This window comes from Phodopus roborovskii, unplaced genomic scaffold (assembly GCF_943737965.1).
Source record: "Phodopus roborovskii unplaced genomic scaffold, PHOROB, whole genome shotgun sequence".
Taxonomy (NCBI): Eukaryota; Metazoa; Chordata; class Mammalia; order Rodentia; family Cricetidae; genus Phodopus; species Phodopus roborovskii.
In genome coordinates, this window is record NW_026126433.1 from 43771016 (window position 1) to 43795171 (window position 24156).

Sequence of the window (24156 nt, forward strand, 5' to 3'; positions counted from 1 at the left end):
GGAATTGATGCTAGTATTTGAAAGTCATACACTTCTAGAAATAAAAGGAGTGATATGGACTGAGGTGTTACAGGGAAGGCTCAAGACATAAACTCCAATGGAAGAAGGCAGAAAAGAATTGGTATGTACAGTCTAATTCCATTGTGTAAAACTGAAGTGGTATGGAACTATGTGAGGTTATACAAAAATAAAATCCCAGACAGAAGAAGAAAAAAAAGAAACAAGGGGGGGAGATAAAGAGAGAATAATGGTTACATATAGATGAGAATATGTGGAGGAGGAGAAAGCTAACATTTCTGCACATACACACCACTTTGAATGCTTGTAATTTGAAATTGTAATTATATTTTTCTAAATACACATAGTACTTTCCTTTCTTTTTAAAGAGGGCTACTAACTTATAATGTAGTATGTTTCTAATCATTGGATTCACTGAAGCAAAATTTGGGGGACTATTTATGAGGAATGCTGTGCTTTGAAAATCACCTCCTAATTGTAGGTCCAATGATTCAGACATATTTGATAGATTCAAGACTTCCAAGTACATGAGGTTTCTTTTTTTTTTTTTTTTTTTTTTTTTCTTATTCTGGCTTCCAGTAGAAATGTCTTGGTGAATGAAATGAGTGGGATTAGGTTCTTACTCAGAATTGGTTTTCAGGTCTAAGAAGGAAGTTATTACTGTAGAAGAATTTCTTTAAAAAAAAATAGGAGCTGGGATAAAATTTTTCTTTGCCCAAACAATCAGAACAGAAATTGAAATAAAATGTTGCTTCTTTGGTGCTTGGGACTCCACAGAAGGAACCTAGGATGTATTAGCACTCCATGGAAGGGAGCTGGAATGGAAGGAAGCTGGGATGTTGTGTTAGCTGTTGTGATCCAGCTGCTCCTGAGTTCACTCATCTATTCATCCATCCTGAGGAGCCATCATCATTTTCCTCATTAAAAAAAGGAAATGCAGAAATTCATATGCTCTACTCAATCTTTGTACAACCTGGCATACTTTGATTCCCCAGTTATATAAACATTTCTTTTTCCTTGTCTAAAACATATGATGAATCCCACTTATACAGAAATAGTTAAGGGCTAACCCATTCTACCCCTTCATCTTTGAGGAATTCAACTATACATTTGGCCTTACATATAGTTAGCATTTTCAAACTATTTTTGCACTGTTATTCAAAATCTTCAGTTAAGAAATTTCAAACACATCTCTATTCAGTTCCTTGCATCCTGCTGTCATAAAAGTAGCAAGGATATCTACTCAATTGTGAGTGCTTTCTTTAATTCTATTTTTAAAATATGGCCATTAGGATTCTTACTCACTTTAGATTTGCACCTATGATGAACATCTCACTGCCTCACTCCACTCCATCACTGTTCAGAAAGTTTTCATTTTACTAATTACAGATTTCAAAAACTGAAGATAATTCCCTCTGGCTTCCCACTCCAAGCCTCTGACTCGCTCCAGCACTGTGCCTTCAACCTTTGCTTCTCTGATCCTCACTGTCCTCATCTTGGTACCTTAGTCCTCTCTGCCATCCAATATGTTTTGACAGGGGTAGAGACATTTGAAAATTTTGTTTTTAGATGTTTAAAGAAATAAATGTAAAAGCCTGGATTACATAGGGAATATTTAAAAGGTAATTTTGGATTATCTAAACACTAATCAAAAAAGGTTCTTTCATGGAATTTCTTTGTTTAAATGCTATGTTTGTTATTAAGTGTTTTCTTCCTTTCTCGTTCATTTAAAGATGTTTTATTTTTTTTAAAATTGAATAACGTCATTTTCCCATTTTCCCTTTCCTCTTACAACCCCCTCCACATCCCTTTACTTACTTTTTTCAAATGCATGACCTTTTTTTTCAATAGATTCGTGTTATTACATATGCATAAATATACGACTAAAACCTGATGAGTCAATTTAGTGTTGCTTGTATGTATATGATTTCATTTTTTATTTTGACCCCTTTTTGTTTTATAAATTGCAGTCTGTGATCTCCCTATGGATCAAATTTCCCGTGTCAGTTCTCTTTAGCTATTAACTGACCATGTGGTTACCATCAGATGCATATGCCATAATTAATTTTATTATAAAGTAATTATTAATTTTCATTGGTTTTGGCCTTCCCTATTATAGATAAAATAATACAAGTTCTTTGTACATACATCCTGACACACATATCTGATAGTTTCCTTAGAATACATAATTGAAAATAGAAATATTAATTCAAGGAGTTTGTATAGATTATCATTAATCTACTAATATTTCCTTGGCTTTTTATTCTAAAACTTTTCTAGTTTCAAAATTATTTTTCTGCATTTTCCATTTCTTCATAATGCAATTTTATTCCTGCAGAAAGAGAAAAATACATTATTATTTTTCCAATAAAAACAAAGAGTCATCTTATTTCTCATCTATCTTGTGGTCATGATGTTTATTAGGTAGTTGTGATAGAGAATAAATTACTCTAGTTTTGTAAGTAAAAGATGGAATTAATTTGAGCAAATCATATAGACTTTGGTGTTATAATTTTCTTGCTGCAAGATTGAGGAAGAAATAAATATATAGGGCATTATGATGTTGAATAACATATGGAAAAACCTTACAGTGATACAAAGTGCTTCTTATTGTTAATGTTACTCAATCATTTTTGAACATGAGAGACTTTTGATGCCAAATTACTCCCCAGGGAGAGAATAGAGGTTAAAACATTGGTTTCCCCACATCTATGTAAATGTATAATTACGAAGAAATTTTAAAAAGATAGTTTACTCTAGTGAGGCCAACTATTTGTAAAATTTACCTGTAACCACAAGCTGGAAAAGGCATGGAGATGAACACAATCCAGGAAAATAAGTTGCTGGCAACAAGGAACTTGATTGACAGGTTACATCCTGTACTGAGACAACTTTCTGAGGAAAAGGAGGCATCCTTCACTATAGAATCAAGACATGAATATTTCTTATTTTAAAAATGTGATGGGGGATGATCATGTTTGCAAAGGCTACATGATCTGTGGAAATGGGTTCATGAAGTAGACAAATGTATGGGAAAGTACAAGCATTTATGAAGTGCTGGAGTAGCCAGCATTCTTTTGTTCAGCAACACAGAAGGGCAGGCCTTTAAGAAGACAATAAAAGTTCTATTTTAAACAAAATGTAGGTAACAAGTTCTGAAGCTATGTCCTAAGGGAAATGTCTTTCAAATTTAACTGTCTTCTCTGTTTCTCTTGCCTAGTCTCCACTAATACCTACTATCTTCCTCCCCAGGAATCTGTTCCAAACTTCACACATAAAATTCTACACATTAAAACATCTCCTGCTTCTATCTTTGACTACCAGATGGACAGCTGCCCCTGCTAACTCTATATCTACCCAGATGCAAAGCCATTATCAGTTCTTCCTAAGTGTCACCTACTCAAAGCATTGAGCACTAATGTATTCTGACTGATTGACTCAAACCTGCCATTCTGTCTGGAAGAAGATGAGAAGAAACCACACAGTGGTGAGTGAATTTGTTTTCCAAGGCTTCTCCAGCTTTCAAGACTATAAATTTACTCTCTTTATGATATTTCTGACCTTATACCTGCTAACCCTGAGTGGCAATGTCATTATTGTGATAATTATCAGTATTGATCGTCACCTTCATACTCCCATGTACTTCTTTCTTAGTATGCTTTCCATTTCAGAGACAGTCTACACATTGGTCATTGTACCAAGGATGCTCTCCAGCCTTGTAGGTTCAAGCCAATCTGTTTCTTTGGCTAGCTGTGCTACCCAGATGTTCTTTTTTATCACTTTGGCCATTAACAACTGTTTTTTGCTCACAGCCATGGGATATGACCGCTATGTAGCCATCTGCAACCCTTTGAGGTACACAGTCATCATGAACAAGAGGGTTTGTGCCCAGCTAGTATGGGGATCCTGCAGCATTGGCCTTCTTGTGGCCATAATACAAATAGCATCTGTGTTTAGGGCACCTTTTTGTGACAGAGAGGTAGCTCACTATTTCTGTGACATCCGTCCTGTTATGAAACTGTCCTGCGCTGATACCACTCTACATGACATAATTAACTTTATCATCAGCTCACTGGTTATTGTGGTGCCCATGGGCTTGGTTTTCATCTCTTACATTCTCATCATCTCCACCATCCTAAAGATTGCCTCTGCTGAGGGTCGGAAGAAAGCCTTTGCCACCTGTGCTTCTCACCTCACTGTGGTCATCATACATTATGGCTGTGCCTCTATTGCCTACCTCAAGCCCAAATCAGAGAACACCAGGGATCAGGACCAGCTGATCTCAGTAACCTATACTGTGTTTACTCCTCTCCTTAACCCTGTGGTATATACCTTGAGAAACAAAGAAGTCAAGGATGCCATTTATCGTGCTATTGGGAAAAAAACTCTTGCCTAGAATATTTGGCAGTTTGGCATACAGTGGATTCCCTTTATATGTCTGTATTTTCAATTACTCGTGAACTATCTCATCAGAAAATATAAATACAATACTCCTAATGTAAACAATTCTTCTGTTTAAATTGTCTACCACTTTAAGTAACACAATGAAATCTAGTACAGCTCTGACCTATGCTACTTGGGACATGAATCATCTCTTTATCCAGTTCTTATATGCTATCTACTGATAATGTATAGTATCAGTATCTTGAAAACATACCATAGACAACAGTTATTTAATTTTTTATTACAATATATTGTTAAAGTTTTTCTGTTGCGTTTGGAGTTTTTTGTCTTTTCAAAAGTATATATGTGTATACTATTCATGTGAGTGTATACGCATGTTTGAATGTATGTGGGAATACGTGGAGTGTATTCATACATATGTATATGTACTTGGGGAGTTCTAATATTAATATTGGGAATCTTCCTTTATTGCTCCTCTACCTTATTCTCTAAGATGGGGTTTCTCAATCAAGTTCAGAGTTACTCTATTTAGCCAGCTTTGCTCTGCGTATTCCCCATGTCCACCACCTCAATATGGAATTGCAGATGGGCTGCTCTCTCCATCTAGCATTATACAGGTTCTGGGTATTAGAACTCCAGTCCTCACACTTTTGTGGCAAGTGATTTATCCACTGATACAGGTCTACATCAGTAGCTCTTGTGCTAATCTCTTACTGTGCTTAATTTATAAATTAAAGTTTATCATAAATATGTATAAGTAAGAAAAAGAGTGTATATAAGGTTGAGTGCTTATATGTCTCAATTTTAGCCATCCATGGGGGGGGGAGGTCTGGAAACATACCTCTCATGGATAAGGGAAAAATACTGTGTAGCCAGTTATAGTATAGGTTTGGGTTTTTTCTTTCTTTCCTTTTCTTTTTCTATTGAGAAACTCCTCCCAGCTCATTCTTCCTTGCTTGCCCACCCAATGCCTCTCTCTTCCCCAACAAACACACAAAAACAAAACAAACAAATAGAAAACAAGAAACATGCATGCACATACACACACACAGACCCCCTAAAAAACACAAGAACAGAAACAAAAATAAAAAATAAAAGTTCTATCCATTTGTGAAAGTTCAAAAACAATTTTTTCCTTATCATTCCGCCTATACTCATAGGAAATTGCAAAATTTGACAGTGGAGGTTACATTAAAGAATGACTCTGATGCCCTAAATGTTGATCCTTGTTTTTTTCTTTTTTATATATATTTTCCTTTAATTAAAACTTAAATTCTTTTCATGGTATGAGCGATTGAACCTGTGTCTTGCACATGTGAGGCAAATATCTACCACTTATCTCAGTCCTACCTTTTCACTTTTATGATTACTATAGCTTTTATGGTCTTCCAGGTTGCCATCAGAGTAATGACCAGATGCAGCTCACAAATTGGGAAATGGGTATGAATCACAATGAAGGGTGGAGGTCATTATTATTTTTTATTGATGGCAGACTGTGTGTGTGTGACTGTGTTGTGACAGTGTGAACACTGTGTTGAAAAAAATCACCATAAACACCAAGAAGATGTTGAGTCCTAAAGCTTCAGAGAGGACATGGCTGATGTCCAAGTATGCTAGAAACCATCAGGGCTCCTTCTTCTACTTAGTCCACTCTCTTTTTTAGGCAGTGATTACCATTAATGACTCTGACTGTTCCACAGAAATACTATCATGGATAAATATTCTCAACTGCCTTGGAGAACTTTACATTTTTTTCTCCAATTGTTTGAGACTCACATTAAAACCTCAAGGAGTCTGGATCACCAGTATGTTCAATGCTATTAAGCAACTTATCCACATCCCATTCAAAATTTGACCACACTTTCTGAGGAGTAACATATGGATGTCTGAAGAAAGATGTTTTTGAAATTACATACATTAATTCCATACCTTAACTAATTCCTGATGTTGTTAAAGTGGAAATCGGTCCGTGATTTTCATTCTTATGTATGGAAAATATGACCAGATAGTCAAGTTTTGTCTTTACCATCTTTATTGCAACACTGACAGTTCTATGAATTGTTAGGTATTTATTTTAAACCATTGGTTCTCAACCTGTGGGATGTGAACCCTTTGAGGTCAAAGGACCCTTCCACAGGGATTGCATATCAGATATTCTCCATATAAGATATTACCAGCATAAAGTAGTTTGGAAAGAACGATGCCCAAATTCCCAAATATTGTCTATAAATGTTTGTTTTCAGTTAAATGGACTTGGTTATATAAAATAAATAAAGATATTACATTACAGTTTATAACAGTAGCAAATTACAGTTATGAGAAAGGAACAAAAATAATTTTATGGTCGTGGGTCACCAAAACACGAGGGACCATATTAAAAAGACAAAGAATTAGGAAAGTTGAGAACTTTCATTTTAAACACTTTTCTATACAAGAATTTGGGGTTTCCCCAAGCCCTCTGCTATGTTTTTCTGAAGGGGAAGGTTTCTTTCACATGTGAGAAAGGCATGAGAATTAGAATTATTGATCTTGAGCCTGCACTCACCTGATCTTTTGAGCCCCATCCCATGCCCTCTGCCTGAGGTGAGTCTGGGATCAGCTGAGGTCGAATTCCCCCCACATCCTTCCCTGGGAATTCTCTGGGTTAGCTCTTCATCTCAATCTCCCCCCCCCTCCCTCCATCCCTCCACCTTGGCTTGAGTGGATTAGTCCTGGTACTCTGGTCCATTTACCACCCAAAGCCTGCCTTCCCCTCATCCTTGGCCCTGCTGGGCCGACTGCTTGGAGTGACCATTTGGATCAGGGCCCGGGTCCAACACCCCCTCCATCTCCTTGGTACTTCCTGGGTAAGCTCTGTGCACACTGGATCCCCCTATCCATGTGGGACCATCTTGAGCCTTCACTCTCCTGATCTTTGGGTCCTGCTGTGGCCTCTGTTTGAGAGACCTCCAAGAGTTATAGACATCAAACTTGACCCACCTACACCCACTGGAAGAGCACAGTTGAGATAGAGAAGGAGAGACTACACCTGCACCCACTGGAAGAAGCGATGGGAAGATGACAATACAAGAAAACACCCAACAATAGAAAGACCAGTGTGACACCACCAGAATATAAGAACTCCATACAAACTAGACCTGAGCACACAAAAGCAGATGCAGCAGAAGAGAACGACTTAAACAATAACTTCATAAGAATGATAAAGGCCCTCAAAGATGATATGAGAAAATCCCTCAAAGAAATGGAAGAAAAACAAACAAAAATTAGAAGACATAAAGGAAAAAACCAAGCCAAAAAAATTGCAAGGAATGAACAAATCTCTTAAAGAAAGTAAGCAAAGCCAAGAAAAGACAAACACATGAAGGAAACAATTCAAACAGTTCCAGACCTGAAAACTGAAATAGAGAAAATAAAGAAAACACAAACTGAGGGAATGCTGGAAATAGAAAAACTGGGTAAATGATCAGGAAGTACACATGCAAGCATAAACAACAAAATACAAGAGATTGAAGTGAGAATCTCAGGCACTGAAGATAAACTAGAGGAAATAGATTCATCACCCAAAGAAAATCTTAAATCCAACAAATCCTTAATGCAAAGCATCCAGGAAATGTGGGACACTGTGAAAAGGCCAAACCTAAGAATAATGGGTGTAGAAGAAGGTGAAGAGACCCAGCTCAAAGGTGCAGAAAACATATTCAGTGAAATCATTGAAGAAAACTTTCCCAATCTGAAGAAGAACATGCCTTTGAAAGTACAAGAAGCATACCAAACATCAAATGGACTAGACCAAAAAAAAAAAAGTCCCATTGCCACATAATAATTAAAACACTTAACATACAGAATAAAGAAAGAATATTAAGAGCAGTGAAGGAAAAGGGACAGGAAACATATAAAGGCAGACCTATCAAAATTACACCTGACTTCTCCATGGAAACCCTCAAGGCCAGAAGGTCCTGGATAGATGTTCTACAAGTACTAAGAGTCTATTGATGCCAGCCCAGGTTACTATGCCCAGCAAAACTCTCAATCATTATAGAAGGAGAAAACAAGATATTCAATGACAAAGCCAGATTTTCACAATACATATCCACAAATCCAGCCCTACAGAAAGTTCTAGAAGGAAAACTCCAACCCAAGGAAATTAACTACACTCACAAAGACGTGGACAACAGACAATCCCACTTTACCAGAACCCAAAAGAAAAAGCAGACAAAATACTCACAATACCACCAACAACAACAAATCTAAAACAAACAAGCATTAACAATCAACGGTCCTTACTTTCCCTCAACATTAATGGTATTAACTTGCCTATAAAAAGACACAGGATAACATAATCAATATGAAGACAGAATCCATCCTTCTGCTGCATACAAGAAACACATCTAAGCTTCAAAGACAGACACTACCTAAGCATAAAGTGTTGGGAAAAGATCTCCCAATAAAATGAACCCAATAAGCAAGCAGGTGTGGCTATCCTAATATCTAACAAGTTAGACTTCAACCCAAAATCAATCAAAAGAGAAGAAGGTCATTTCAGAATAATCACAGGATAAATCCATCAGTACAACATCTCAATTCTGAACATATACGCCCCAAATATAAAGGCACCCACATTCGTAAAAGAAATGCTATTAACTCAAAGCTCACATAAAACGTCACACATTCATAGTGGGAGATCTCAACACCCCACTCTCACCACTAGACAGGACCACAAAGCAGAAATTTAACAAGGAAACAAAAGAAATAACAGAAGTTATGGCCCAATTGGATTTAACAGACATCTATAGAATATTCCATTCAAACACAAAAGAATATCCGTTCTTCTCAGCTTCACATGGAACCGTCTCTAAAATCGACCTCATACTAAGCAACATAGCAAACCTCAACAGATACAAAAAAAAATTGGAATAGGCCCCTAAATCTTATCAGACCACCATGCTTTAAAGTGGGAATTCAACAATAACAAATTGCAGAAACCCTACAAAATGGAAACTGAAAAATGTGCAATTGCACCTGGGTCAAGGAAGAAAGAAAGAAAGAAATTAAAGATGTCCTGGAATTCAATGTCTATGGAGACACAACATACCCAAATGTATGGGACACTTTGAAAGTAGTGCTACAAAGAAAGTGTATTGCACTAAGTACCCATATGAAGAAAACAGAGGTTAGTCACATTAGAGAATTAACAGCACAACTGAAAAGATCTAGAGCAAAAAGAAACAAATTCACGCTGTAGGAGTAGATGCCAAGAGATAATCAATTTGAGGGCTGAAATCAATAAAGTGGAAACTGGAAAATCAATACACACAATCAATATAACAAAGAGGTGGTTCTTCAAGAAAATCAACAAGGTAGACAAACCTTTATCCAAACTAACCAAAAAGCAGAGAGAGCACATACAAATCAGCAAAATCAGAAATGAAAAGTGGGACAAAACAATGGACACAGAGGAAATCCAGAGAATTTTCAGGTCATATTTGAAAACCTGTACTTCACAAAATTCAAAAATGTAAAGGAAATGAACAAATTTCTGCATAACTAGCACTTACCAAAATTAAACAGACCTATAACCCCTAATAAAATAGAAGCAGTCATCAAAAGTCTCCCAACCAAAAAAATCCCAGGGCCAGATGGCTTCAGTGCTGAATTCTACCAGAAATCCAAAGAATGGCTAATACCAATACTCCTCAAAGTATTCCACACAATAGAAGCAGAAGGTTCATTACCAAACTCTTTTCATGAGGCTAAATTACCCTGGTATTCAAGCCACACAAAGACACAACTAAGAAAGAGAACTACAGAGCAGTATCCCTCATGAACATTGAGGCAAAAATACTCAATAAAATACTGGCAAATCGAATCCAAGAACACATCGGAGAAATCATCCTCCATGACCAAGTAGGCTTCATCCCAGTGAAGCCAGGATGGTTCAACATTCAACATATGAAAATCTATCAACGTGATCCACCATATAAACAAACTGGAGAAGAAAAATCATATGATCATCTAACTAGATGCTGAACAAGCCTGTGACAAAATTCAATACCCTTTCATGATAAAGGTCTTGGAGAGATCAGGTATAACAGGAACATACCTAAACATAGTAAGAGCAATATACAGTAAAACAACTGCCAACATCAAACTGAATGGAGAGAAGCTTAAGGGCTCTAAAATCAAGAACAAGACAAGACTGTCCACTCTCTCCATATATCTTCAATATTGTACTTGAAGTTCTGGCTAGAGTAATAAGACAACAAAAAGAGATCAAGGGGATACAAATTGGAAAGGAAGAAGTCAAACTTTCTCTATTAGCAGATGAATGGTATTTTACATAACTGACCCTAAAAACGCTACCAGGGAACACCTACAGCTGATAAACACCTTCAGCAAATTAGCAGGATACAAGATTATTTTTTATAAAATCAGTAGCCCTACTATATATAGATGATAAAAGGGCTGAAGAATGAAATCAGAGAAACATCACCCTTTACAATAACCACAAACAACATAAAATATCTTGGGGTAACACTAACCAAACAAGTGAAAGACCTATATAGCAAGAACTTTGTGTCATTACAGAAATAAATTAGATACCAGAAAATGGAAAGCTCTCGATGTTCTTGGATAGGTAGGATAAACATAGTAAAAATGGCAATCTTGCCAAAAGCAATCTACAGATTCAATGCAATCTCCATAAAATTCCCAGCACAATTCTTCACTGACCTTGAAAGGATAATACTCAACTTTATATGGAAAAACAAAACCCAGGATAGCCAAAAACAACCCTGTACTATAAAGAAACTTTAGGAGTCATCACCATTCCTGATTTCAAGCTCTACAATAGAGGTAAAGTCCTGAAAACAGCCTGGTATTGGCACAAAAACAGACAGGTAGACCAATGGAATTGAATTGAAAATCCTGATATTAATCCATACACCTATGAAGACCTGATTTTTAACAAAACAGCTAAAAGTATACAATTGGAGAAGGAAAGCATCTTCAACAAATGGTGCTGGCACAACTGGACGATGGCGTATAAAAGACTACGGATAGACTCATATCTATTGCCACACATAAACTCAAGTCCAAATGGATCAAAGACCTGAACATAAATACAGGCACACTGAACCTCTTAGAAGAGAAAATGGGAGGTACCCTTGAACAAATTGGTACAGGAGACTGCTTCCTCTAGGAGCACAGACACTGAGATCAACAATTAATAAATAGGACCTCCTCAAACTGAGAAGCTTCTGTAAGGCAAAGGACATAGTTGACAAGACCAAATGTCATCCAACAGACTGGGAAAAGATTTTCACCAACCCCACATCTGACAGAGGGCTGATCTCCAAAATAAAAAAAAAAAAACTGAAGAAACTAGTCAACCAAATACCAAATAACCCTATGAAAAAGTGGGGTGCAGAAGTGAATAGAGAATTCTCAATAGATTAATACAAAAAGGTGGAAAGACACTTAAGAATGTGCTCAATATCCTTAGCCATCAGGGAAATGCAAATCAAAACAACTCTGAGATACCATCTTACTCCTGTCAGAGTGGCTAAAATCAGAAACTCCAATGACAGCTTATTCTGGAAAGGATATGAAGAAATGAGAACACTTCTTCACTGCTGGTTGGAGTGCAAACTTGTACAGCCATTTTTGAGATCAATTTGGCATTCCTCGGGAAAATGGGAATCAGTCTACCACAGGACCCAGCAATTCCACTCATATGTATATACCCAAATGATCTACATCAATGCAACAAAGACATCTGTTCAACTATGTTCATAGCAGCATTATTTGTAATAGCAAGAACCTGGAAGCATCCTAGATGTCCCTCAACTAAAGAATGGATAAAGAACATGTGGCACATTTACACAATGGAATACTACTCTGCGGGAAAAAAAAATGGAATATTGAAATTCGCAGACAAATTGATGGAACTTGAAGAAACCATCCTGAATGAGGTAACCCAATCACAAGAAGAGGAACATGGTTTGCACCCACCCATATATGGATTTTAGACATAAAACAAAAAATCACCAGCCTACAATTCACACCGCTGGAGAAACTAGGATACAAGGAGGAACCTAAGAGATTCATACAAGGTTCCTCACAGAAGAGAAAAGGAACAAGATCTTCTGAGCATATTGGGAGCATGGGGGGGGGGCATGCAGTGAGTGGCCAGGGATTTAGGAGAAAGATAAGGGGAGGAGAGGAGAACATGTGGGACCAGGAAATTGAGTCGGTGGATTAATAGACTAGAGAAAATAAGAGATACCATAATAGAGGGAGCCTTTATAAGTTTGAAGAGAAAACTGACTCTAGAGGAATGTCCAGAGACCTACAAGAATGATCCCAACTAACAATCTGAGCAATAGCTAAGAGGCTACCTTCCCTGATAATGAGACTGATAACTAACTTACATGCCATCATAGAGCCTTCATCTAGTAGTCAGCGGAAACAGAAGCAGACACCCACAGCTAATCACTGAGCAGAACTCCTAAAATCCACTTGCAGAGAAGCCGAGTGATAAGAAAAAGGGTCAAGACCAGGCTACAGAAACCTACAGAGACAGGTGACCTCAACAAGGGGGAGCTTATGACCCCCCCCCAGACTGATACCTGAGAAACCAGCATTGGACTGACTCAGACCCCCTGAACGTGGGTCTCATTAAGAAGGCCTGGGAAGTCTAAGGAACCTCTGACAGCTGAACCAGGTTGTATTCCTGTTGCATGAAAGGACTTTGGGAGCCCATTCCCCATGGAGGGATACACCCTTAGCCTAGAGGCAGGAGGGAGGGCCTAGACCCTACTACAAATGACTTGATAGATTTTGATGATTTCTCCAGGAGGGCATCACCCTCCCTGTGGAGTGGGTGGGGAATTGGACAGGAGAGGGTTGGGGGACATGGGAGAGAGGGAAGGAGAGGGAACTGGGATTGATATGTTAAATGAGAAAAAAATAATAAATATAAAAATGTTAAAAAGAGAATTATTTAGCCTGGTGGAGACAGAATATGCTAAATATTTTGTGGTCCATACAAAACTAAAGGAAAAAATCTGTCTCTTTTTTTTTTTTCAAGAATACAATTAAAAATGTATGGAAAACAAACTTCAAGTCCACAGCCTCTGTGTCTCCAGTGGTAATATTAGAGCCAAGGTTATGTTTTAAGTTTTAGTTACTATGCCTAAGTGATCCATGAAACAAAAATGCCTGTAATGTGTAAGCCCATTCCCAAAGGACAATTAATTCCTAAAATACTGGAGGTTATTGTTTTGGGAGATAACAAGCCACATGTTTGTGTTTCACTAAACAAGTTAGCTTCAAGTATCTGTACCTGCCTGTCCTTATCCTTGAGGTTCTGATAGAGTATGGCCTCAGCTGCAGCCACTAAAAGCACCACCTGTGCACATTCACTATGTTCTCTTTTAAAAGGGCCTTGCCCACCTTCCATCACCTTTTCTCTGTCTCTTTTTCTCCCTCTCTCTGTTCCACTCTCTCCCTTCCTCTCTCTTCCCCTATCCCTCTTCCTCTCCCTCTCTTTTCTCTCTCCTCCTCCTGCTACTCCTGTCTCCAGAGGCCAGTCTCTCCTCTCCCCCCTTTTTATGACCCCTTTCCCTAATAAAACCCCCCTCTGCTTGAACCCTTTCTAACAGCATCTTTCTTTCATGAGCTGCTTTTCTTAAATTACATCAACTACACCTGATGTGCTTGATCACATGTGGGAAGGAAGTACGTAGGTAAGAAATATGACAGGATGTGAGCTTGCCCCTGATTGTATGTACACAAGAGATACATAGGCAAGAAGTATGTTGGGATATATGCTAGTCCATGATTGAACCAGATGGGAAATACAGTGGCCTTATAGGTTTGTCTGTATAGGCCTCTGCAAAATGTGACTCATTGCCATTTTCTGAGAACTCCAGAATGGTTGTGGCCAAAGTCCATCAATCATCCTGATCAGTGTTTAATTGAAGTTTGATTCAAGTTTCCCTCAAAAAAATATTGTGTATCTGGTCTTTCTCTCATGATTCACAGGTTTAACAGTAGTATAGGGGCCAAGAAGGGACATTTATGTTTGTTCTAGCCTACTTCCCAGGGAGGCTGAGAGACTGTGAAAAGGAACCTCTAGCACAGCTGATTTTTGTCTTTTGGGGGATACTTTTACAGGCATCTTCAATTTTTTTCTAGTATGTGAATAGGCATTTTCTCAACCTAGCTCCTAAGAAGCCTTCTGATACTTTCTTTGAAGGTCTGACTCCTTTAGGTAGTCTGTTCCCAAAGGCATTTCCCAGTAGCCACATTGTGTTCACAAATTTCTGTATTTGAGTACACAGAACTACCATAGGATCTCCTCTACTTACACAGGATTCTACAAGATGGGTGCCCAATTCTGAGAGCAGTGTTTCCCCCTATCTCTTATGGTTTGGTGCTGCAGACAACTGTGGTACAAATCATCCAAACTTTTGCAATAGTAAATAACACTTATTTAATTTTTTGTTTATTTATTTTTCTTATTTTACATATGGATCTCAGTTCCCTCTCCCTTTCTCCCTCCCTCCCTTCCTCCCTCTCTCCTACCCTCCCACCCTGACCACCCTCCCATACCATTCCCCCCACACTCCACACATAGGGTGATACCTTCCTGTAGGGGTCATTTAAATCTGTCAAGCTATTTGGAGTAGGGACTAGGGTCTCCCTTGTGCCTCTAGATTAAGGGAGTATCCCTCCATGGGGAATGTGCTTCCAAAGTCCTTTTGTGCACCAGGGATACATCCTGGTTCCACTGTCAGAGGTCCCTTAGACTATCCAGGTATTTTAACAGAAATCCACACTACTACAGTGACAGAAGCAAAAACAGATTTAATTTCAGAGAGTATGTGATTATCATTAAATACAAATTATGACTGACAAGAAAGAAGTTTAAGCCCACAATTTGGGTTTACTGACCACATATCCATTGTCTTCAAAATTAAGAGTGTGCCAATTTATAAGGTTGCCACTGTAACACCTGTCATCCATCTCTTTTAGGGGGATCACATGGTCCCACAAGGACACCTGCCATATCTCCCCAACAAAGGATTGTTTTACATCAAACCTTCCCCCAAAGGAATCCTGTTCTTGTCCTATAATAATCTTTGCCTCAGCACTCACACTGTATCCCTTCTTCAAGCCTTTCCTCCCCATAGGCTTTCCATCCAGCCAGAGTTCTGTAATACCAGAGGCAGACTCCCAGCTCACACAGACATGAAATGGGGCATAAGGATTAAGGGGTGCTTTGAAAGTGACTGCTGAATTCCCAACATGGAACTCATACTCTCCCGCTTTCTGCACAAAGAGAAGAATCTCGTTGTCCTTGGTCTTTGTGCTGTAGGAGAAGAGGCTGTAAGGTCTGGTGAGGTCAGTGAAGGCCTTCAGACACAGGGTGAAACTCTGCAGTGACTTCCTCACTTTTGGGATCAGGGTCACATAGGCAGTGGCTGATTCTTGAGGGAAAATGAATGCCTTCCCTGTCATGTCTGAAAAAGAAAAAAACAGTAAGACAAACATTTTCTCAGCTCTATTGTTTGGTTCCTGGAAGGATATGTATGGCACACACATTCACAGAGACTCTACAAGGGTGTAAGTTCAGCAATGCAAAGTAGTTAAAGGCAGAGCTGGAAGGGGTGGTCCATGGCTGCAGTCTCAGTGCTTGAGAGGTGGATAAAGGCCATTTGCTCTATATAGTGAGTCTGAGGCCAAGCTGAACTACATGAGTCTGTCTCAAACAAAACGAAATCAAACCAAACAATAAACGATGGATTTGGATTCAGTTGATCAGTTACAGAATTAAAGATTTCCTATATCAACTCCACCTGCACCTTCCATGAGATAGGATGGAGATAAAAGAAGTACCAGTGACTGAAAATTAAATGCAACCGAATCATTGCAATGAATAAAGTATTCTCCCATCACTGATCCAATCATGTTATTTCTCCAAGAGCATCCCTGTAGCTGGGGTTACAAACATCCTGGACCTTGTGATGAACCAACATTTATGGTTAGTTTGATATCTGAGGAACACAATCATGTATTGTGATAATACTGTACCCTCATCTCCCCTCTGTCCCACACTTTCTATGCTCAATAAGGACCAAATCACCACAGCAGCAACAGGATTAAAAGAGTATTTACTATGGATTTATTTTGACTTAAAAGCCTTGTGAAAAGATGAAACTGTAATCATTATATAATGATTCTTTCCTTGTTCAAAAAAAGTAAATTTAACAAATGCTATAGTTGGGGAAAATAAACTCCAGAATAATAGCTAACTGAATCAGAGGAGACATGGCCTAGAAATAATATAAAGTCTTGAATTGAGTTAGTTTTGCTTCATAGTAGGAAATGGGAAAACAGCATGAATTCTATTTCCTAACATACAAGGGCTTCTTAAGAAATGCTTATACCCTGGACCCCTAGAGAGTAGGAATGGATTGCTTCCAGAAAAGAGGGCAAGCTAGAGTATAAGAGAGAGAGAGAGAGAGAGAGAGAGAGAGAGAGAGAGAGAGAGAGAGAGAGAGGGAGGGAGAGGGAGAAAGAGAGAGAGAGAGAGAGGGAGGGAGAGAGGAGACTTTGTCAATACAACAGCAGAGGATTGGATTATAAACCATGTATTTATGTTCTGTGATCAATTTTCTCCCTTTTTGTAACCTTGGAGCAAAATATCGCAGTTAGCCTGAAATAACGTATAACTCATTGCTGACATTCACACTGAGGTATAGGGAAATGAGTGTCAGGTTTTCGTATTGGCAGCAACAGGAAAGAAAATATAAATCTGTCAAAACAGTAAAGTGTCTTCTTTGGTAATAAAAATCTAGTTTTATAGCATGCATCACAAAGTTCATTCTTCCCCTGGTTTATTTCAGCACCATTTATCTGGGTTGGTGTGACTGTTTCCCCATTATACTGGTGAAGAACTGAGACTCCCATTCCTGCCACCTCACAAGGGTTTGCTCAATTATCCAATTATTAGGGAGAGATGGCTTTCTTTTATAAAGTCCAAACTACTTCTACTATCTCTTATACTACTTCAACTAAGTGCTTAAAAATGATGAGAGCAAGTAACCTCTTTACCAACTTGTCTTTTTCTAGAAAGAAAGAAAGAAAGGAAGGAAGGAAGGAAGGAAGGAAGGAAGGAAGGAAGGAAGGAAGGAAGGAAGGAAGATCATGTCCTCCTTCTTATTCTCTTAGATAGGAAGTCACTGTACTTTCATCAAGGAAGCGAAACCCATTCTCCTTTCTCATTCTCTTTACACCCTGGTATAGTAAGACATATCCTTAGTCATCAATATCTGTGCTAGTTTTTAAAATGTGGTGTAAATTTATTCTTTTCCCTTTAAGTATCAGCTGATTTACTGGTAAGGAGTGGAACACAATTCGAAGATTTCTAAGATTTGATTACAGAATGTCTGTGGCTTCTGAACTGGACACTTCTTCCAGTCATATGTTCCAGTCTGTTTTGTAGAAAGGGCCTCAATGTCAGGAGATTAAGAGAGGTCTGCAGTCAATAGACAATAAGGAACTCAGGCCCCCTAACCAGCTTCCTGAAATGAGCAGAAATTGTTTAACCAGAAGAGAAGTTTGGGAGCAGACCTTCTGAGTGCAACATTCAGACAACATTACAACCTTGGTTGAAATACTGCAATCCCATAGAGACCTGTACTTGCGAACAGTAACTAGACCATTCTCTCTTTTCTGTTGTACAAAAGACATGAGAGAGTAAGCATTCCACTCTTCCCAACTGTCAAGCTTAGGTAGCATGACAGATAGAGTAAATGGCTTCCACACAACTTTCACTCACATCTTCCTAAAAACAACAACAGCAAAAGTTATTGGATCCTGTCTGTTCTAGACTTGGAGAGCAGCACCTACCTGTTTGGGATAAACTTCCTGAAATAACAGAGAGGAGCAGGGTACCCACAATAAGCTTTGCCATTATGCTCTTCTTAGACTCTCCTGGTAGTGGGAAGGCAGCAACAATTGCCTCTATGGAGAGACATTTGCTGCTTGGCTCTTATATTGCACTCCTAGGGACAACACCTTTGTTTGCATAACAGAAAGACAAAGCTATAAAAGGTTAATATTAACTGACCCATTAAGGAGTTTTAAAACCAATATGTTAATAGCCTCAAATAATATAAAATATCTTGGGAAAACTCTAACCACGCCAAGGAAAGACTTGCATTAGAAAATATGTAAGGCACTGAAAAAAAAGAGTTGAAGATATCAGAAGATGGAGAGACATCACATGTGCATGAATCAGTAAGATTAACATAGTAAAAATGTTCATCCTACCAAAAGCAATCTACAGATTCAATGCAATTACCATCAAAATTCCAACACAATTCTTCACATAACCTGAAAGGACAATTTTCAGCTTCATATAAAAACACAGAACATCCAGGATAGCTAAAACACTATTGAATATTAAAAGAACTACTGGAGATACCATCATCCCCAATTTAAAATTGTAGAGAGCTACAGTAATAAAATCATCATTGTATGGGCACAAAAACAAACATATTGATCAAGGGAATAGATTTGAAAACCCAGACATAAATCAGCACACCAATATTTTATAAAGAACCCAGAAATACATACTAGAAAAAGAGACATCTGGTAAACTGGATGGTGTATGAAGAATGCAAACATATCCATACTTTTCACTCTGCACAAAATATAACACCAAATGGATCAAAGGCCTCAATATAAAACCAGATACACTGAACCTGATAGAAAAGAAAGTGGGGAGTAGCTTTGAACTCATTGGCATAGAATAAAACTTTCTGAACAGAACACTGTTAGCATAGGACTAAGATCAACAATAAATGGGACCTAATGAAACTTAAAAGATTCAACATAACAAAGGGCACTGTCATTTGGGCAAAGTGGCAGCCTACAGAATGAAAAATATTTTCACCAACTCCAAATCCAATGGAGCTCTAAAATCCAAAATATATAAGAGCTCAAGAAACTTGATGTAAAAAACAAGTAACTCAACAACAACAACAACAACAACAAATGGGGTACAGATCTAAACAAGTAATTCTCAAAAGATGAAATTCAAAAGGCTGAGAAACACTTAAAGAGATATTCAACATCCCTGGCCATCAGGGAAAAGCAAATCAAAACTATACCTTTAGGAATGGCTAAGACCAGTAAAACAAGTCATATCCCAAGTTGGTGAGGAGTATGGGAAACACTCATCTATTGTTGGTAGGGATGCACACTTCTACAGCCACTATGGAAATCAGTGTGTCTGTATCTTAGGAAGATGAGAATATATCTACCTCAATATCCAGCTATACCTCCCTTGACAAGGGATACTTCATCATACTACAAAGACACTGGCTCCATCATTTTTATTGTTTCTCCTTTCATAACAGCCAGATATTGAAAACAACCTAGATGTCCCTCGACAGGAGAATGGATAAAGAAAATATGGCATATTTACACAATGAGGTATTACTGAGCTGTTAAAAAAAATGAAATCATGAAATTTGAAGGTAAATTGATGGAACTAGAAAAGCATCATCCTGAGTGAGGTAAGCCAGACACAGAAAGACAATTACAATATGTGTTCACTTATATGTAGATATTAGCTGTTAAGTAAATAACTGCCAAGTTACAACCACCCATAGGACCACAGAGGTTATAGTATAAGAAGTGAGTGAGAACAAATATAGCTCTTTAGGAAATAGAATAGTTATGGATGGATGCTGTGGAGTGGGAGCTGGAATGGGAGGATCAAGTTGGAAGGGGTAGGGGAAAGAAGGATGAAGGAGGAAATATGAAGAGAGACAGCTAAAATTAAGGGCCATTTGAGGAGTAGTACAGTACAGTAGAGGCTTCTCCAAAATATATGCATATATGAAGGCAATCTAAATGAAATAACCAAATAATGGGAGAGACAAAGCTCCCATTGGCCATTTCTTGTCCCCAAAATGAAGTTTTCAGTACCAGGAGTAGATTATGTCTAACTGAATTGTTGGACAAATGAGTCCCATGGGAATTCCAATACAACTTAGGCTGTTGCCAAGACTATAGATTGCTCTCCAGAAACTAACAGCAAGGCTCCGATGCAGAAGACAACACCTGAACAACTCATTGAACATGGAGAAGTTGAGCTGGTGCCTTTATCCCTACATACTAGTATCTTTGGTACAGGAAAGTAGTTTGCACACTATCAAGGGAGAAAAGTAAACACCAACTAAGCCACAAAACCTTTGATCTGCAATGGTGTCCTGTCTGTAATACATGCTAATACAATGGTGGCACACAGTCTGAGAAAGTAACCAACCGATTTGACTGGTTTGACTCCAGGAGATGGAACCCATACCCAATACTGTTTTTGAGACAAGTAAGAACTTGTAGCAATAAATAAATCCTACTGTATTTGTAGATCAGTGCCTTGCTCAGCCATTGTTAGGGAAGCTTCCTCCTGCAACAGATGGGAACAAACACAGAGACTCACAGCTGGATATGTAGAGAATGAGGGGCCTTAGAACACTTTTCTCTGAAATGAGATGGATTCATCAAGTGCCTCCCATCAGAACTCAGGAAACCCTGGAGAAGATGATGTGGAAAGAGTGCAAGACAGCGCCCCTTACCAGCAGGAAGTAGTTTGGAAAGAACGACGCCCAAATTCCCAAATATTGTGTATAAATGTTTGTTTTCATTTAATTGGACTTTGTTATATAAAATTAAATAAAAAAATTATATATATATATATAAAAAAGAGTGTAAGACCCAGAGAGAATGGAGGACACCAAGAAAACAAGGCCCTTTAAATCAAAATGACAAAGCTCATTGAGACTGAGGCAACACACCCAGGGTCTACACAGGTCTGCACCAGGTCCTTTGAGGCTTTCAGTGTAGTGTAGTTACAGGATTCCTGTAACTGGGTCTCTGATTCTTGTGTATTCTCTTGGGCTCTTTTCCTTCTATTTGTTTGTTTGTCCAATTCTGATCTGTTAGCTTTTGTTTTATCATATTAAATTATACTACAGAAAATAAAAAATAATAAAAACAATGTGTTTACTTTTTGGATCGCTGCTTTCTATATTGGATCTTTCTATTATAATCATTCTATTTTCTTTTGAGCTGTTCTGGTCACAGCCACTCTAGCTCTAGGTAAGAGACACTATGTCCTCCCAAAGGGATATATTTCATGTTTTGTGTTAAGGAAATTGTGATAGTCTGTTATACAGCAGATCTTGAGTGTCTCCCAAAGGTTCATGTTTAGAAGATTGCGGCAAAGAGAACATGGAATGATAGTGTCTTTTTCTCTCTTTGCTTTTCAGCTTCCAGGACATTACCAGCTTGCTTCCTCAGTTCTCCCCTCAAAGATTTTCTGCCTCACCAGGAGTCCCAAGGCAATGAGGCTTGCTGATCAGAGACTGAAGCCTCTTAAACCGTGAGATGAAATACACCTCTCCTCTGTTTAAGTTGAACAGTTCAGGGATTTTGTTGTGCTGATGGAAAGTTGACTGGCAGTCAGCTTGGTGTTTGGACTATAAGATAAACATATTTGTTCATCTTATATTATCTTGTCTGGGCCCATAAAAACGGCTCCATTTCATCTTGGCTCAAGGTTAGAGAGTTCAAAACTGTTCTTAGTAAGTCATAAGACCTAAAGATCTAAGGCGTAGCTACAGTAAGATGTTTGATGTTGCCCTTGGGTGTCTTATGTAAATAACAACAGACTTGGTCTGAGGTGTGGTTACTCTTGACCCTCAAAGCAGATAAGGAGAAATAAACTCTAAGGTGTGGTTACCAAATGCTTGGGAATTAAGGAACAAAGTCTGTTCGGGAAACATGATATAATGTTCCTTTTTTTTCCTGTTGGGGTATTTAAGAATGGTGAAGAATTAACTTGGGGTGTTCAGTATTTGCTGGATTGCCCTCCGGGCTTTATTCTGTGTCTCTGTCTTTTTCATAGCATTTTACCTGCCCTTTTGCAATCCACATTCCCCCTCTCAGGTATGAACCGGGAAAGTAGGTGGGATCTGACTGAAGCCCCACAGAGCTAGGTTACCACAATATCTTTATCTATAAATATCCCTATATATATACCATTTGTTTAAAATCTGGGGTCTAACTACAGAAGAATCTTCACTGATTCAGATGGTAGTGGAGTTACACAGAGTTGTAGCAGGAATATTGCTCTTAGATACAGTTGCCACATTCTCTTTAAAGGAGCTCCTTGTTGCTGGGTATTAAGATGATATCTCATGTATGTTGCAACTCTGCCCACCATAGTAGTAACTTGGGAGCTCAAGTGAGATATCTATGAAGTTAGATAGCCTGAGCTTTTTTGAATTTTTTTTTTATTCATTTTACATACCAACCACAGCTTCTCCCTCCCTTCTCTCCTCCTGCTTCCTGTCCCTTCCACCACCACTACCCCCCCCCCCCATCACTCCTCCTCTGTCTCCATTCAGATGCAGTAAGGCAGATGCAGAATCAACAAAACTTGGCACATCAAGCTGAGGCAGGACCAAGCTCTGCCCCCCTGCATCAAGGCTGAACAAGGCATCCCACCATAAGGAAAAGTTTCCAAACAGACAGCTCATAAATCAGGAATAGGTCCTGGCCCCACCTCTAGGGGCCCCACAAAAGATCAAGTTATACAACTGTCATCCAGATGCAGAGGGATTAGGTCAGTCCCATGCTGGCTCCCTAGCTTTCTGTCCTGAGTCTGTGAGCTCCCACAAACTCAGATCAACTGTCTCTGCGGGTCTCCCCATCACAATCACAATCTTGACCCCCACTCCTTGTTAAGAAGGCATGAAATAATAATAAATTCATGGAATGGTCCAGCTATGCTATGACAGAAACCTGTGATTTATAAACCTGACTAATAATATTTCATTGTTTACAATAAAAGAAAAGTGAACATTGCATTATTTGGTTGCTCCTCTGTTGCTGATCACATAGTTTAAGTCTTTAAAGCCAAGAACACATGGGTCTAGGATGTTTTTTTCCTCTAGTTCAATCTCTTGATCCTATCACTGTGATTGAACTTACAATAATAACTCTTAAAATTATTTGTGAAATGAATGCCTGTGGCATTTCCCAGTGAATGAGAAAAACTAAAGGAAACTGTATGCATTTCAGCTTTGTGCTAACAAAAGCCACTGTGATTATGGTGGTCTATTTTCACTTAATTATAAGTGCAATGAACCACATTGAAACGCAGTTTTAAAAACAACACGTATTTATTTATCCGCAAGGCTGTGGGATGGTGATTTGAACTCTAATTCTTTTGTGCTCAGTGGAGTGATTAGTGAGCAAGCTGGTTGGTACACTAATAGCCCATGAGTCAGAAATGGAGTAGCTTGGATTTCAGCACATATGATCCTGGTCTTGTTTGTGCAATTTCAGATTAACCTAAATCAATCTTGTTTTCTCTGTCTCTTTTAATTCTAAAGCTACATCCATACTGGCAAATTAAAAGAACACCCAATTTTAGAAACAATTTTATAGCATGTTTTTAAACAGTACAAAATAAATAAGTTATTATGTTACTCTATCCCAATACATTATAATTAAAGGTTAAATTACAAGCTAGTTTTATTATTCTTTAATAGCAATCCATAAAACATATTTGAAAAGATAAATCTGAGTTATTTGCATTAAATAAATGTTTCATATTATTGGATGAACTTTAAATTAGTTATGAAAGAA

The 24156-nt window shown here is 38.3% G+C and overlaps 2 protein-coding genes across 2 annotated transcripts; one reads left to right on the plus strand and one right to left on the minus strand.

Moving 5' to 3' along the window:
- The first annotated feature begins 3484 nt into the window (after positions 1-3484).
- On the plus strand, positions 3485-4414 carry LOC127223619 (olfactory receptor 10J1). The gene has a single exon (XM_051186324.1). It carries the CDS (start codon positions 3485-3487, stop codon positions 4412-4414), a length of 930 nt encoding a protein of 309 aa, XP_051042281.1.
- A 10937-nt stretch (positions 4415-15351) lies between these two features.
- LOC127223290 (mucosal pentraxin) lies at positions 15352-18403 on the minus strand. Its single transcript, XM_051185768.1, has 2 exons — positions 18340-18403; positions 15352-15947 (listed from the first exon to the last, which is right to left on the minus strand). The coding sequence occupies exons 1-2, from the start codon at positions 18401-18403 to the stop codon at positions 15352-15354; spliced, it is 660 nt and encodes a 219-aa protein (XP_051041725.1).
- Between the last annotated feature and the right edge of the window lie 5753 nt (positions 18404-24156).

Bases quoted from the DNA above. Each gene is read 5' to 3' on its own strand.
- LOC127223619 (XM_051186324.1), top strand. From the start codon at position 3,485: ATGAGAAGAAACCACACAGTGGTGAGTGAATTTGTTTTCCAAGGCTTC.
- LOC127223290 (XM_051185768.1), bottom strand. From the start codon at position 18,403: ATGGCAAAGCTTATTGTGGGTACCCTGCTCCTCTCTGTTATTTCAGGA. The intron at 15,948-18,339 runs GTAGGTGCTGCT...TTTCTTTTTCAG, and splicing joins AGGAAGTTTATCCCAAACAG to ACATGACAGGGAAGGCATTC.